Source organism: Taeniopygia guttata, chromosome 1A (genome assembly GCF_048771995.1).
Source record: "Taeniopygia guttata chromosome 1A, bTaeGut7.mat, whole genome shotgun sequence".
NCBI classification, from domain to species: domain Eukaryota; kingdom Metazoa; phylum Chordata; class Aves; order Passeriformes; family Estrildidae; genus Taeniopygia; species Taeniopygia guttata.
Genome location: NC_133025.1, coordinates 20957106 through 20972911, shown reverse-complemented (window position 1 = coordinate 20972911; position 15806 = coordinate 20957106). Strand labels below are relative to the sequence as shown.

The 15806-nt window shown below is 44.0% G+C and overlaps 1 protein-coding gene across 1 annotated transcript; it reads right to left on the bottom strand.

Annotated features, from left to right (window-relative positions):
* Positions 1 to 1401: 1401 nt before the first annotated feature.
* Positions 1402 to 13192, bottom strand: GPR37 (G protein-coupled receptor 37). Its single transcript, XM_030256586.4, has 2 exons — positions 12340 to 13192; positions 1402 to 2406 (listed from the first exon to the last, which is right to left on the bottom strand). The coding sequence occupies exons 1-2, from the start codon at positions 13048 to 13050 to the stop codon at positions 1588 to 1590; spliced, it is 1530 nt and encodes a 509-aa protein (XP_030112446.4). The 5' UTR covers positions 13051 to 13192; the 3' UTR covers positions 1402 to 1587.
* Positions 13193 to 15806: the final 2614 nt, after the last annotated feature.

The following is a 15806-nucleotide window of genomic DNA, read 5'->3' as shown; positions in this document are numbered from 1 at the left end:
ACAGCTGCATTATTTATTTAATTAGTATTAAAATACAAGCTATCTATAAAAAATTCAGTTCCTCAGCCTGTGTCTACACTTCAGCCTGCTGCCCAGTGTAAATATAAGCCGGCTTGCCTGCCAAGAACAGAATGTCTGCTTCAGCCAAGAGTGGGGATATAAGCTCTGCTGGTAAGGAGAGGCACTTTGCAGTCTCCTGGAGACTCTTATAAGCCTGGCTTGCTTATAACAACTTTGGATTTTACTATATCACACTGTTGCTGGCAGTGTTGATGTACCCTCATTTTAACAACTCTGTGGACAGCAAGAAGCCATCAGCAAAACACAGAGTGGCTCTCAAAAGCAGCTTCAGAGCTGTGAGCTGCTAGAGAATAGCAGTCTCTGTGAGAGCAGCATGGTTCTGATCCAGCACACAGCCCCTGTGATTAATATTCATGCTACATATCCCAGAAAAAATAGGAGATGCCAGTCTGATTCAAAGCTCTCTGAAATTGACGGAAACCTCTCCATTGACTGCCATGGGCTCTAGGTCAAGCCCCAGGTGCCCAAGTCTGTTTATACCTTTTAAAATAGAAGGAATTCACTCTCCACATGTTTCAGTCCCTCACATTTATTGTCAGCAAACCTCTGGCAAAAAAAAAAAAAAAAAGCCTTTCTCTGCAATGAGACTCTCACTGAAGCCAGTAGGAGCTATATATACAGAGATGGAGGACATAAACTCAATGTAAAAGCAATAGCATACTGGAAAGAATCTTGATTTTGAAATCACACAAGACAAAATTCAGTGATAAAGTGAGTGTTTCTTGGTAAGAAGTATAAAATAACTCAGTATTTTGTATACCTGCAGGTTAAGAAGAAAATTTTCAATGAGGCACATTGAACGTTCAAAATATAACATTAAAAAAGCCCACTCCTATAAATCTAATATCATTATAACCATCTTGCTTAAACACTCTAATTATATCCTCCAAGTACTCAAATGTTAATTAAATATTGCCACCTAAATTATGATATGCAAAGATGTTTTTTACTTATTAAAGGAATTTAATACTACTCATAGGTGTCTTTGTTAAATGTAGATTGACAATCAAGTTAAAGAATAAAACCTCATTTATTTTTATGCTACTTTATAAATTCTCTGAAGCCCAAGTCCTCTCAAAATAGTGTACAGTAATTGGATTAAAACTACCTTCAAATACTTTCCACCACGTCTTTTACATGAAAACACCTTGCAAAGCCCACAATTTCTATATAATCATTTTACAGTGATTATCAAAAAAAAAAAAAAATTACTACAGAATTAAATAAAAATGGATTGATATGGATCCTCTTCCTCAACCAATGAAATCATAGCACCATACAAAATCTCATGATTTAAAACTGAGTGCTGGCTCTCCTTCTCTCTCTTTTTCTTTCCTTTTAATAACCAATGAAATTATTTTCCAAAGCATGACTGTTAATACAGATTGATTTCAAGAGTACTTTTTAACAGTGATTTTGTTTTCCTGCATTTTGCTTCAAGAAGAAAAATATGAAGTAAAAAAAAGAAAAAGGAAAAAGATGCAGGAAATAAAGTCCTAAGGTCAATTAACAGTGAGTCCCCACGGAAGCGAAAGTCGACATTTCACGACGAATGGTACTGAATGGGGAGAGCTCCAGCTCTGTGGTGTACTCGTTGTCATTGTCATCACTCGTCACCGTGGAAGACTTCTGGATGCATTCATCACAGCAGCAACAGCAACACTCCATAAAGGCCCGGCTGAAAGGTTTACAGAGACAGAACAGGAGAACTGGGGTAACACAGGACTTAAAGAACAAAAGAAACTGACTAATGAGATGGAGGAGGTCCATAGTCTGTCGAGAGACCCCTGTGGACATGTAGGCAGTCACAATGTTGCAAATGTTTTCAGGAATAATGCAAAATCCATATAAAATGGTCAAAGCCACCACTGTGCAGTTCATCTGACTTTCCAGCTGAATTTGTCGCTTGTTCCCCCTCGTGCAGGCTTTTTCTGCCCTCCTGATTTTCCTCGCTGTCACCAGGGAGCAGGTGATAGTGAAGAGGGTAGGCAAACAGAAATAGCAGCCGAAGTACCACCAGAGCCGCGCCCCGTCGTAGGTGAGGGCCAGCACGTAGATGGTGTCGGGCAAGGCCGTGGAGATCTTCACCACGCAGCGCTCGCCCGGGGGGCTGCCGCTGTACTCGGGGTCCTCCCTGGCCAGCTGGCGCAGCACCACCTCCGGCAGGGCCAGCAGCAGCGCGCCCACCCAGATCACCGCCAGCTTGGCCGTGGTGGAGGCGCAGTTCTCGATCATCTCGTAATACATCTGCACGTTGGTGGCGGCACGGAAGCGGTCAATGCACAGAGCACACAGCGTGAACGTGGTGACTCCCAGAGAGGCCACCTGGGAAGGAGGAAAGGCAGCACAGGTTAATACAGGGGCTGTCTGGGGGAGGTTAAAAAAAATGTGGGGGAGAAAAGGGAAAAAAAATGAGAAAAAAGAAAGGAGGAGAGGAAGTGAAGCAGTTGAGCACTGTGGTGCTGAGCACCATCAAAAGCATCATCACAGACGCACTTAGCTTCCAGTGTTTCCTGAGCTACCATCCAGCATGCATGCCAAAAAGAGTACATGCTTCTATTTTTTCGCCTACAAATTCTTATTTCAGCCTGGTGGCAACATCTCCTGGAGATCCAAGCAAGCACCTATGCAACACTGAGTGGAAAAAAGAATATAGAGGAATTGATTAAAATTTTAAACTAAACTGTTTCCTGCCCCACTTTTTATTAAGGGGTGTTTTTCAGAAAGATAGGTTCCACCACAGGGTTTGGAATTTTAAGTCAAAATGGGAGAGACAGGAGAGTCTTCCTTCAGCAGAAGTTATGACCACATAACAAGTTCATTATACATGCAGGGGATCAAAACATTAAACCTTCCATATCTACAAAACTTAGAAACCCTGGGGATGAGGAATCTACGGAACTGAGTAGGATCCAACAACTATTTTTGTGGACTTAGGCTTTTAAACAAAATTTTGATGGGAGGTAGGTGCATAAAGTCATCCCCCACCATGAGTTCAAATAAACTGTGTTTGAAATCCTCAGACTTTCAGAGCCTGTGCAAAACTAGCCTTCACTATAGTGTTTTGGCTCTATATAACCAATAGTCAATATTTCATTTAGAAAAACTTCAAGGAAAACCCAGGCTTAATTTCATAGGAAACATTTTGTGGGAGAGTGTACTGTAGGCCAGGAGAAATGGAAGAAGTTTCATTCTTTAAATGACTAAAAGATGAATTGGAGAGAGCTGTCAGTTATATACTGTGAAGAACAAGTACAGAGCAATGCTTATGTTCTCTAGCTTTAGCAATCATTATTCTATGCACGAACAGAAATTTGTGCCGTCATGAAACATCATTTCCTATCATTTTATCCTGTTTATAATTTAATTTCCTAAAATAAATTTGAAAGAAGACTATATACATTTTGGTCTAATTCTATTAGCAATAAATTTAACTTCAGTTCAAATTTAAAGCAGAACTCCCATTAACTTCAATTGGAGAAAGACTAAGTGCCCTGTTGAATTTTAATTAGCTTATTTTCTTGCATACATGTGTTATGCTGAAAATGTGTCAATGTGTTGTGAAGAAAAAGTAAAATAATATCACTAATAAATGTAAAGAATGTTTACTTTTATAATGAATGAACCATATCTTTGCAATAAACTGGGAAATCTAAAGTAATATTTGGCAGTTCACTATAATTTTGCTTATCAAAATTTGATGTGCAATGCTATATTTAAATTTCGTATAGGCAGACTTTAAGAAGCACTTTCTGATTTCCACCATAATATTGAAATAATACTGTTTACACATCCCTGAAAAAAGTTCTTCAAAGATACATAGCACAATTATGCACAATTATATAAATGTATCATTAATTTCGACCTTCAATATTTAATGGCCATATCAAATTGCTAAAATTGACTATCATTGAAAAATATAAGGCACTTGGAATTACAATTGCAAGATATTGGCTTGGTTGGAGAATTCTTTGAAGCAGCTTCCTAAAAGATGAAATAAGTAATATGCAATCTCTTCCTAATTAACTTCCAGAAATATTTAATGACAAGGCACCACTGTGAAGATTTTTAATAGGCAACCATTGATTTGGAAGTTTAATTGTCTGACAAGATTCAAAGAAAGCTTGGTAAAGATAGTAAAAAAATAAAAACATTTAAAGAAAAATAGCTACAGGGAAATCTTAATGAACAGTGATAGACTTTGCTAATGAAATATGATTTTCCTGTATCACAGCTCAGAGTCAGATTTTTAAATTCAAGATTAGCAACTTTGTTTCCAAAATATTTAAATGTGTGTGCAGTCTTCAAATCTCTTAGTGAGAGCAAAACCTTTAGCCTTAATATGCATCATGAATTACAAAAGGGTCAGGACTCAGCTTACTACAATTATAAGAGACAGGGAAATAAGTGAGATCTGGAAATGAAAAGAGATTGAAATAACAATCAGCAAAACAGAAGAAAAGCTGAGTCTCTGTGCATTAAGATGTTTCCTTTCAGCTCTGGCATGAGCCTGCCCCCACCCCAAGGCAGACACTTGTATTGCTGCAGCATTTCATTGCAAACAGACTGTTACACAGCGGCCGGGACATTGAACTCTGCAGCTGCTAGGGCTGGGCTAATGAAAGGAGACACGTCTGCCATGAAGAAACATAACCTACGGGGTTCCTGTCACATTAACTGACCAACAACTTGGAGGCTAAAAGCAGGGAAACAGAGCAAGAGGAAAAACTAAGAATACTGGAAGGCAGCATTAAAAACCCTCCCATGGATTTACTGATGAAACAAGCTAAACAAAGCCAGTGCTTCCCTGGAACAAGCAACAATTTCCTATTTTCTGTAGATTAGCAGAGTTAGTGATGCCATGGAACAGTTAGCAGAAACCACACAAAAACACTCAAGCAGATGATCATGAATTCACTCCAGCTGACTTGCTTAAATGCAGTAGAGCAATTCAAGGGCTGGATTACTTAGTCCACACAGCAGACTATAAGTAATAGCCAGCAAAATCAATGGGTGCTGCTCAAAACCTATGGGTGAGAACTGGGACATGCATTCTGCATGTTCACACAATTTCAGTTTAGGTGTGCTTCTTCATAGTAGTTATACTAATAATTACAGTAAAGCTGAAAGTGTGAAAAAATTCAGAGAGCTTTCTTTTCGGGTGTTATATTGCCTTGAAATACCTACAGAATTAAGATCATTCATTTGACAGGGAGAAGGAAAAGCACAAATTAACAAAATGTAAAGTTGTGCAAGGCCACATGGAGTTTAATGGTGTTCTTTTTGTAACAGCCGAGTGTCTGATAAACTGTTCCAATCTTAATTCCACCAACCTGGCAGGAAATGAGGCAAGGTGAGGGCAACTCAGGCTCAGTAGTTTTTGATCATCACTTAGCTGTCTGGTTTATTTCCCTATTGTCCACTGAAGATTCTCCTGCAGTTTCTAGACATTCAGGCTGACATCACTTTACAGCTTTCTCTTACTACATGAAATCAGAAAAGTCCCCAGATTTCCAACTGAATGACCATCAATCGGCTCTGAGGTGAAGGAGCCCCTGCTTTGAGAAGATACCCACACCAATTGAAGGGATTGCTAGCTACAGCATACACGCACAGAGGCAGACATTGTTACAAAATAATCTCTTTAAACACTGTTGCTCTTTAAAAAGCCTTGACAGCGTTAGTGGGCGCTGTGATGCCATTTCAAGACACTGCATAAACCTTTGGTCATTAGCTCACCAGCTGTTAGCCTAGTGTGCCAAAACTGATTTGGGGAACTGAGGCCACAGAGAACAATAGCAAACTCATGAAATGCTCAGCGTAATTGCTGTTCTCCTGTCCACTCTTCCAACATACCGGTTCCCCTTTCACAAACTTTAACAATTACCAAAACGTTCCCAGGCCTTTCCTGGCCTGTCCTACTTCTTCTCCTGGCTGTGGTCCCACAGCTCTTGGCCCTGGCTTCCAGGAGTAGAGACTCTGGCTGACCAGCAGAGCAGTGTAGATGTATTACAGTGAGTTATGGCTGTGGAAATAAGACTCAATTTTGTCCCACTAATTTCCAGTCAAAAGTAATGAAAACGAGAAACAAAACCAGAAAAGGTGACTTGAGTGAAAAGATCAAAAAAGATCAAATTCTGTAAGTGAATAGAGAGGTTGGGTCATTCCATCCAGTAAAACAAAGAGCAAGAAGTGATATTACTGCTATCTACAAAAAAAAAAATCTATTATGAGACACAAAAGTTACTTAAGCCAAAAGACAGTGAGCATAACAGAATGGAAATCCACCAGCTCTGAGCAGCTCCAGGCTGGAAATGAGAGTGACCATTCTGATGAAGAAGTGAGTGGGAACAATTAAAAGCTTATATTGAACAAGTAAAAATAAAGGTGTTATAAGAAGTGGACCCTTCTACTATCTGAAGTTTCTAAGACAGAATATATTTTATGTTGATAGCAAAGAATTTCTTAAAACTACATGGCACTTTTCTTTTGTTACAAGAGAAGATGTGTATACAAAACATTTTCCCTTTGTAATGGGAAAGCTGAACTACATAAGAGGTTGGTAACTACTATCCAAGCCACTTCTGAGCTATCAGTGACACCCCATAAACTCTGTATATCCATTCCTGTTATATAATATAAATGACTTTTCATTCATCAATTCATCATAGTTTATCATTTTCTTATGGCTGTTCCACATCCACATTAAATTTCATAGCTTTTGAACATGTTAATGCAACATACCAGGGGGACTCCTGTAGATTTGTCAGTTTTCCCTAAGATAAATAAATAAATTTAGCACAGACTGCAATACTTTTTTTTTGTGCTACTCTACACTTACAGTACAGACTCCAGTAATAAGAACAGACTACTGCAAAATAAAAGATCAACCCATTGCAAACAATTATGTAATATTTATCTAGATTTCTGTTCTTTTAATAAAAAAGTCCCACTCCACTCCCCCAAAAAAACCCAAAAAAGTCCCAAAACAAAACCAAGAAAAACAGTCATTATTTACAAAGAACAAAAATATATCTGTATTTCTCACAAGAAGTGCTATTAAACATTAATGGCTTTATGCATTACAATAGGGAAGAGTCATGCAGTAAAAACACTACTGTGGTGTGGCAAGAATAATTCAGTGGTTAAGAAGATCTGGGGCCAGGGTATAGCTCTAACATCAGCAATTACCTTATGTATTCCAAATAAAAATCTACATCACCTATCTGAAAGATGAGACGGTAATTCTGAAATCTACTATCATGGAGATGATCGTACACACATAGAATAACAGGTACAATACTGTTGTTTCCTTTGAAATACTGTCAACATTCACACCAAGGAGACACAAAGCACACATACTTTATGTGATATTTACTCTTAATAACTTACACTTCTGTATATCATACAATATACTGTTTAGAATGAGCATCCACTTCCATGCACCACTCTTGAGTTCTGCTGAAAGCAAAAGCCAACAGACTCATGGGGCACTGGAAATACTCACTAGTACATCACAGGCTTATCCAGAAGCTTGGAAATATCACAAAACAAACAAAAGGACTTCATTTTTGTTCATTTTCCTGTTTGCAATCTACCACACTACCAAATAGGTAAATTTAATTTTGTTTTCTTTTTCCCATGTCACTCTCCACTGAGGATCAAGTTCTCATCACACTACACAAGGGACTCCTGCACTAGTTCTTAATAGTAGCAATATGGAACTACAAATAGAAATCTACCTCTTCCTCTTTTTGCAGGAAAGATCTTGTCATATGGAGAAATTACATGCTTGTGTTCAGAGCAGAGTCAATAGAGCTGGGATCACAGATGCTGCCTTTTCCTCTCCACACATATGCACCTTAAATATTACTGACCCAATTTTAAACCTACTCTGACATAAATTCATTAACATGCTGAAATGCCACAGGCAAAGTTTAGCCAAAAGCAAAAATTTAGAAGATCCTAAGGACAGGATCTGCAGAGGAAAGAAAGACTGAGAGAACAACCAACATGGCAGCTATCATCATCGTGCTATTAATACCTAAAGGGCAGAGATATACTAACACTTCAGTTTTAAATAATTATTTATTGTGTGATAAGCACAGAAGATAATCTGCTTAGTTAAAGACACATCAAGCCATTGCCCTAGAAAACTCTCATGATGAAGCCTTGAAACTGCAAACATCTCTGTTTTTGCCTGTGACCCAGAGGACTCACTGGAGGTTCAGGAGCACAGCTCTGACTAGAGTCAAAGGAGAGACATAAAGAAAATACTGCACATCAAAAGACACAGAAAAGACAGATAATACACAGCTTTCATAAACTCCCATTAAAAATGTATTTGCTTCCCTAAAGTGAAACTTAAAATAGGGATCTCTTCTCACAGCTTTGGAACAGGCAGAGAATGGGCACTTTCTCTGTGCTTCTTGCTTACCTCCGTCGAGTAAAAGAGAAATGGGAAAAAGCCTCACTTCAAATTGCCCTGGAGGATCAGCTCCAGGGAAAGAGAGTAATTCGTATTTCAGTCCAAATCAATCCTTATGCTTTGCACTAAGAATATTAATCGTGATAGCTTTCCTGAGCTGGAACACAAGAAACAGGAGTGATGCCACAAATTCATTGCCAAAAGCACATGCAGTGTTTGGGCATCAGATTTCAAAGGCTTTTACTGTCAGCCTGCTCCAGAATCACACCAGTCTTGTATGCATGATATGGTCCAGACGAGGACACCACAAACTTTGTCCTTCTGTCCCTTGTGAGGTGTATGGGAGAGGCAGAGGGCCTCATGATTACTAGCACTGAATTCAGGGCTGTATACCCTGAATTCTAAACCCTTACTTGGCTATAAGTAGCTTGATTCAATCTATTGGTATAGAATGCAACCCCCTCAAATAAAGCTTCTTGTGTAACCTCCAAGAGCAAAATGGACACAACTCAAGCAAAGTTCCTTCTTAAGCCTAAAAGAAGGTTTCTAGTCCTACCTGACAGAATCTATTTGTCATCTTGTGTGAGTTGCTTTGGGCCTTAATCAACTTATTGAATATCTTCATTACTGGCTTTCAGCATTAAAATAAAATAAAGAAAAAAATGCAACTTCACATGACTAACAGTTGTAAAATATTTAAAATCACAGTAACAGTACAGCTTTTGTCCACATTTATTCCCTTCTCAACTCCTTTTCAGTACACTCAAAACTAGTAGTTACAAGTTACAAGTGGTAATACAATATATAGGTGAAATTACTATTTAATGTGCTTGTCATAGAAGATCTTTATTAGGTATGGGAAAACTGCCCTTTAAATTAAATTTGTGAAGACATTCCACTGCTGGAAGCTCAGTCTTTACCTATACAAATGTTCAGGAAGACATCATAAAACATTTTCTCCAGACTGTGTGTGCATATGTGTTATCACTAGAAACAGATGCTTTGTTGGAATTCTACACGATATCCATAAACAGCACAAATAAAAACCAATTGGCCACAAGAGGCTGAACTAAGAAAACTCAAGGTATTTCCCTGGGATCACCTGACATCTTCAAACAACACAAAGAATGCTTGAATTATGTTCAAATGCCATAATCACTGCAGCACTTGCTGTGGATAATCAGCCATGCCCTGTTCTCTAGTTCTGAGAATAAAAGCCGGTCTGACAGAAGACTCAGGTCAATAAGGGGTTTTGATGCTTGAGATATTTCTGCATCCACAAAACCAGGTGAGACATGTAGCTCTTTCTCTAAACAGCACATGCAAAAAAAAACCCACAAAAATAAAGAGATGAAAAGATGCACCCAAGAGACCCTTAAAAGAACTAAACACTGTGTAAACTTATAGAAAACACAGACAAGATGTTAAAATGTGTCCGTTTTCAGGAAGATGATTCTATTTGTATCCACAAAGGTCTGGATACCTCTCCTGAGGTTTCCTCTCAAGGAGCTAAGAAGTCTTCACCCTTTCCCTCTGTGAGAGAAGAAGACGGGCCTGCCCAGGTGAGTTAGAAAGGAAAAGAGAGTTGCTCAGCTGTCAGACGAATGTACTGCTGTAAACAACCCTTGACAGAGCAAGGAGCAGCAGCTGCACATGGGCTGGATTTCATGACATGCTACACATCTGCATTGCTCCTGGTGGTGTCAGTGTCACTGTATAATGCCTGGGAGGTCAGATCAACACTTGGAAAGTGCTGAACCTTTGCTCTAACTGCCTTCTCTGCCTCAGCAGGGTCAAATCCTGATTTACAGGACAGTGTCCTTCATTCCAGGCTCCAGGTGAACTGTAGAGGGAGAGTCATGATCTACTAGTGTTCAGTATCTGCCACTCACTGCCACAGTTTACAAAGAGGGAAATCCAGCCATTACTCCTCTTAAGGTGATGAACATACTTTACATGCATGACTATTACATTTAATAACCATTGAACAAAAAATATACAATTCTGGGAGCAACACAGAGCCCTAAAGCTAGACCTCTTTATATTTGTAACTAAGAACTAAGAGCTTAAGTTTTTAAGAAATTAAGAACTAAGTTAATTGTACTTCCTCAAGGACAAGGAAAATGCTTTACTTTTAGACACCGGTATTAATTGAGCCTATCACAGGGACCAAGCTACCAGTTTATCCTGACTGAACTGGTACTAGTTCTTGAATAAGACCAATTCTAGGCATCCACAGAACTTTAAAGTGAAAAAATAATGTAACATTAAATTATAATGGCATACAGCAGCAGCTGAATATTTTTTGGGATTACAGTTTTGAATTTCAGCAACTACACTTCAGCCAAACTACTTTCAGCTTGAAAAACTATTTAGTGCCCAAAGCTGCAAAGCATAAGCCACTAATTTTGAGGAAGAGTGTGGCCACACAAATCATTTAAACTACTGATCTATTTCAACTTTGCATGATGTACCAAAAAAGGGTTAGGAAGCATGAAATGTCATATGAAAGTCCTTGAAACACAAACTACACTATATGTTTTAAATGAAATGGTTACTTTTAAAATTGTTACTTTTATTTTATTGGTTAACACAGCAGCGCCAGAATCCATTTCAGGAGTTTTAAAAGATTCAAGCACTATCAGTTTCTCAATAAATACATATTTACTGCATCATCTCTTCTTAAATGCAAATCACTTCAGTGTTCTCTGAGTTTTTTAAATGCATGGTATAGTACTGGCCTAGAATTCAACTAAGCGTAGCACAGCTCCACCCTTTGTCCAATACCACCTGTAATAAACTAAACAGATGAAAGAAGCAGTGTCAATGTTATGGCTACACAGGTCACACATCTTTTTTAACATTTTAAAATATCATAGAATCATTCGACAGTTAATTCTGTGTTACTGTGTACTAATGAGCTGCTGCAACTGATACTGTCTGTATTAATAACAGCTTGGGTATTTGAGGGTTTTTTGGGAGGGGGATGGGGGGTTGTTTTTTTGTTTGTTTGGGTTTCTTTTCTAATAGCTCGTTCTTAGGACAAGAGAACCACCAGTTGTTTCCTCAATTTTTAGTTCCAGAATAATGCTGGACGTAAGGTTTTGGGAATACAGGAGAGCCAGCCGGAACTCCAGGCTACCACCGCAGCAGCAAGCCTCAGTGTTCAGTTCCAGTAAATAAATAAAGCGGACAACCTGAGCACCGCCGGCAGGACTGTGGCCAGCTGTCTGAGAGCTTCTTTGACAGAGCCGCTGAACAACTGCCAAGAAGCAGCAGTTTAAACGGAGCTGGTGTCTTTCAAAAACAAACAAAAACCCCAAACAAACCAGCAGCTAAATAAACGTGAGATTTGAACGCTGAAATATAAATTAAGAACCCAGACATCCCACTGATGGTCCTTTTTACAATCACCTCCTTAGAAGCGATCCCCTCAAGCCCTTCATCCGCTTTCCTGACTCATCTTCACTTCACTAAAATAAACAAAGCAAAAAACTTATCATCTAATTTTGAGACGATCACTTGTTTTTCAGGGTCACAGGAAGCAAGGAAAGTCTGGCACAAGTCGTGCGAGTGGCAGGACGCATTCCGCGGGAGCCACAGAAATCCCGGTGCCGCTGGACCCGGCGCGGCCGCTGCCGACTCCGGTCCGTTCGGGGCCGGGACGCGGCCCCGTTCCGTCGCAAGAGCACCCAGGAAACCCGAATCGAGGCGCACCGGGATGTCCCCGGGCCGGCAGCAGTGACAGCCCCGCACACGGCTCAGGCTTGCGGCCGGGAAGCGGCGGGGAGAGGAGCTCGGGGTCCGCGTATCCCACCCACGGACGTTACCTCAATGTACGGGACGATTTTGCAAGAGAAGTCTTCTAGAAGCCACTTCTTGGTGAGCTCCTGGAAGATAACCAGCGGCAGGCAGAAGAAGACGATGAGGAAGTCCCAGAAGGCCAGGTTGGCCAGCAGGGAGTTGGAGATGCTCCGCATGTAATAGTTGTGGCAGACGATGCACATCACTGCCATGTTGCCCATGATGCCGATGCCGAAGATCACCACGGAGAGGCACATGACGGCGTAGGCGCCGTACGACTCCTCGGTCAGCGGGTAGAAGGGGTTGCGGAGCCGGGCGCGGCGGCCCGTGGCGTTCCCGCGGCCCCCGGCGCTGCCCTCGCCGCCGGCCGAGCCGTTCAGGGGCAGCCAGCGGGGGCCGCCCGCCCCGCCCCTCCCCGCCGCCGCGCCGGCTCCGGGCTCGCTGCTCCTCGCCCGCCGTCGCCCGGTCCCCGCCGCCCCGCGAGGGGCGCAGCTGCCGCCCGGTCCCGCCGCTCCGCCGGGTGCGGCGTCGGCCCCGCGAGGGAGGGCTCCGCGCCCGGGGGGCGGCGCGGCCGCCCGCCGGCCCAGGGCGAGGGGCGGCGGGGCCGACGGCGAGCGGGAGCGCTGCGGGGCCGCCGGCGGCCCAGAGGCTGCGGCGGGGTCCGGGGCCAGGGCGCAGGCAGCCCACGCGCCCAGCACCTGGCAGAGCAGGGCGAGCGGAGCGCGGAGGGGCCGCATGGCCGGGAGGCGGCGGGGCTCACCCGCTCTCCTTCAGACCCGGCGGCCGCCTAGCTCGGCGGGGCTGGGAACGGGAGACATGCCCCCCGGCTCCCGGGGACAGCCTGCCACGACGCCGCTGCCGCCGGAGCGCGGCTCCCGCTGCCGCCCGAGTCCGCCGCGGGCAGCGGCCGGCGCTGGGGGTGCGACGAGCGGAGTGGCGAGCAGCCTCTTGTCGCCGACGCCCGGGGCAGACCCGGAAAGTTGTGTCGCCGTCTACGACGCGCCGAGTTAATGTAGCAAGTGCAGCGCCGGGAGAACCCCCCCTCGGCGCTCCGCCCTTTCCCCGGACCGCTGCCTCCTCACCAGCAGCCGCACCGGTCTCCTGCTGCCCATTTGCGTCCTCTCGCCGCCGCGGGCACCCGGTGGCACTACGGGTCAGGAAAGGTCCCTTTAGGAAGACACCTCCCGTCGCCGGGCGGTCGCGAACACTAACTCCTCATCTCCAGCACCTCGGAGAACACAGGCTGTTGCGCGCAGCTTAAGGTGTTTCAGAGCTTTGCACAACTCTTGCCGGGATCGATCACTGCACCCAAGCACTCGCACGCGGGCAGCGGACGGCGAGCACGGCCAGGTCGCCACGGATGCTGCCGGCGCCGGGCGGGCAAGCCCCGGGACGGACCCCTCGGGGCTGCTCCTGCCTCCCGAGTCGTGCGGGCACCAAGTGAAGCGGGGCGGCAGTCACGGCCCCTCGCAGGCAGGGGCTGGTGTACGGCAGGCTCTGCTCCTGCGGCGGGCTCTGCTCCAGCTGCCGGCTCCCCGCGCTCCGGCCCCGCTCAGCCCGGTGCGGCTCGCCGGGCTCGGACCGGCCCCGCCGCGGCTCTCGGGGCGCGCCGGAGAGGCGGGCGGGCGGCGGCCGCAGTGCGCAAGCGCCGCCCGGCGGCGCCGCGGGGCCGAGGCACCGCCCGCCGGGGCGGCCCGGGCGAGGGGCGGGCGCGGGGCCGGGGCCGGGGCCGGTGTGGGGCTGGGCCGGGTGTGGGGCCGGGCCCTGCGCCCCTGCCGGACCCCGAGCTCTGCCTGCGGGGATGCGGCCCCGCCGCCAGCCCGCTGCAGCTCGCCGGTCTCAGCGTCTGGCCGCCCTCCTCGGGCCGCGGGTGCCAGCGGGACCGAGCGCAGCGCCGGACGAGCCAAGCGCGCTGCTCCGGCACCGGGAGTCTCGACCCGCGGGCGGTGGGAGCGCAGGGCGGCTGGCGGGCGGAGCGGGGAGCTGTCTGCACCGCGACGGCAGAGGCGCGGCCAGGGCACCTCGCTGCAGGGGCAGAGGCCGCGGACGGGGGAAGGGGCGCGTGTTCTCCTGGGAGAGCGCAAAACTAAGCAGCAGGCTGAGCGGAGGAGATGCTGTTCACACATCATCCCGCAGTGGAATAGCATCAGAAGCGTCTCCACTGATTTCTTTCCTGATATGGACATTTGTGTATGGTTTTCTTTCTTGCATTTGTACAGTCGGTTAAACTTCACAATTCTTTCTTCTTGTTTCTCTGATTTTGATTTCATTCAGGTGACAGCTTGCCGAATTTGGATGCAGTAACTCTGTAAAATTATAGGTGCCCTTAAGGATTCTCCATTGCCCCTTCCAGTTGCCATTTTGTATAGCTTTTTTGTAAAGTACGCCAAACTAATTTAAAAGTTTAATATTTTTCCCATAAAGCAACTTGAGAAGGTGTTCTGCTATTTTTCCTTTGAAAAACGTCTGTGACAGTCACCCAGAAAATACAAACTGGACAAACAGAGTTTTTCCTTTCCTCAAACCATTCTCACACATGTATGTGAGGTGTAACTGTGGAAACCATAAGGTGTTTTGAGCGTACGGGAGTGTGTAGTGAGTTAGGCACTGCTGTGTTGCATATCCCTAAATACAAGTCAAGCCATTTTCTTCTTCATCCTTAGCAATGTAAATATAATCTCCTGGAAAAAAATTACCAAAGTAATTTTAAGAATTCCTATTAAATAAGTTAAATCTAATAAGGTATCTATTAATGTTAAAAACTAACTAGGAAGTGTTAAAACCTATCAGGAGAAGAAGAGAATGGCAAATGTATTTAACCTTTTTTTCCCTTTCATTTTTCTCCTATTTGTTCCTTCTGAGCTCAGCTGGTGTATAAAAGGAGTTAATGATGATAATGAGCTTACATTTACAGTGCCTTTCTTCCTGAAGAGTCCCAAAGGGCATTACAACCAGATATGATAAATTCCCTGCTTGTTCTTAAAGGGTACTGGGGACTATTGCTGCTGGCTTTTATATGAAAGGAGCAGACAGGAGCTAGCAGACATACTGCCCTTCTATATACTTCTGCAAGAAATATGGGTCATCAAGAAGAAGGTTAAGGAGTGTTTGGTTGACATCACTGATCCTGTAATGGTGAGATAAGAGCTGAGTTGTGCATAGGTTTTCCAGTGTCGGCATTTCACCTGCTTTATAATGGAGAAAAATTATGTCTGAACACAAAGAAAAGTCTTATAAACTATTATCTTTGTCACATTTCTTTTGGTTCATTAAGTATTTTGTTTGTTGCGAAGTACAGCACATACAGAAAATTTGGATTTTGGATTGCATTCAGCAAAGCTGAAAAGGTCTTTTGCTGGCTTTAGAAACAGTTGATTTGCCATTATGATAGTCTCCTGTTTACTATTGCTGCTCTTAAATACTAAAAGTTAGTGTCTGAAAATTGCATTTTTCAAATATCTTTAGTCCCAAATATTTTTTGAAATTTTGCTGC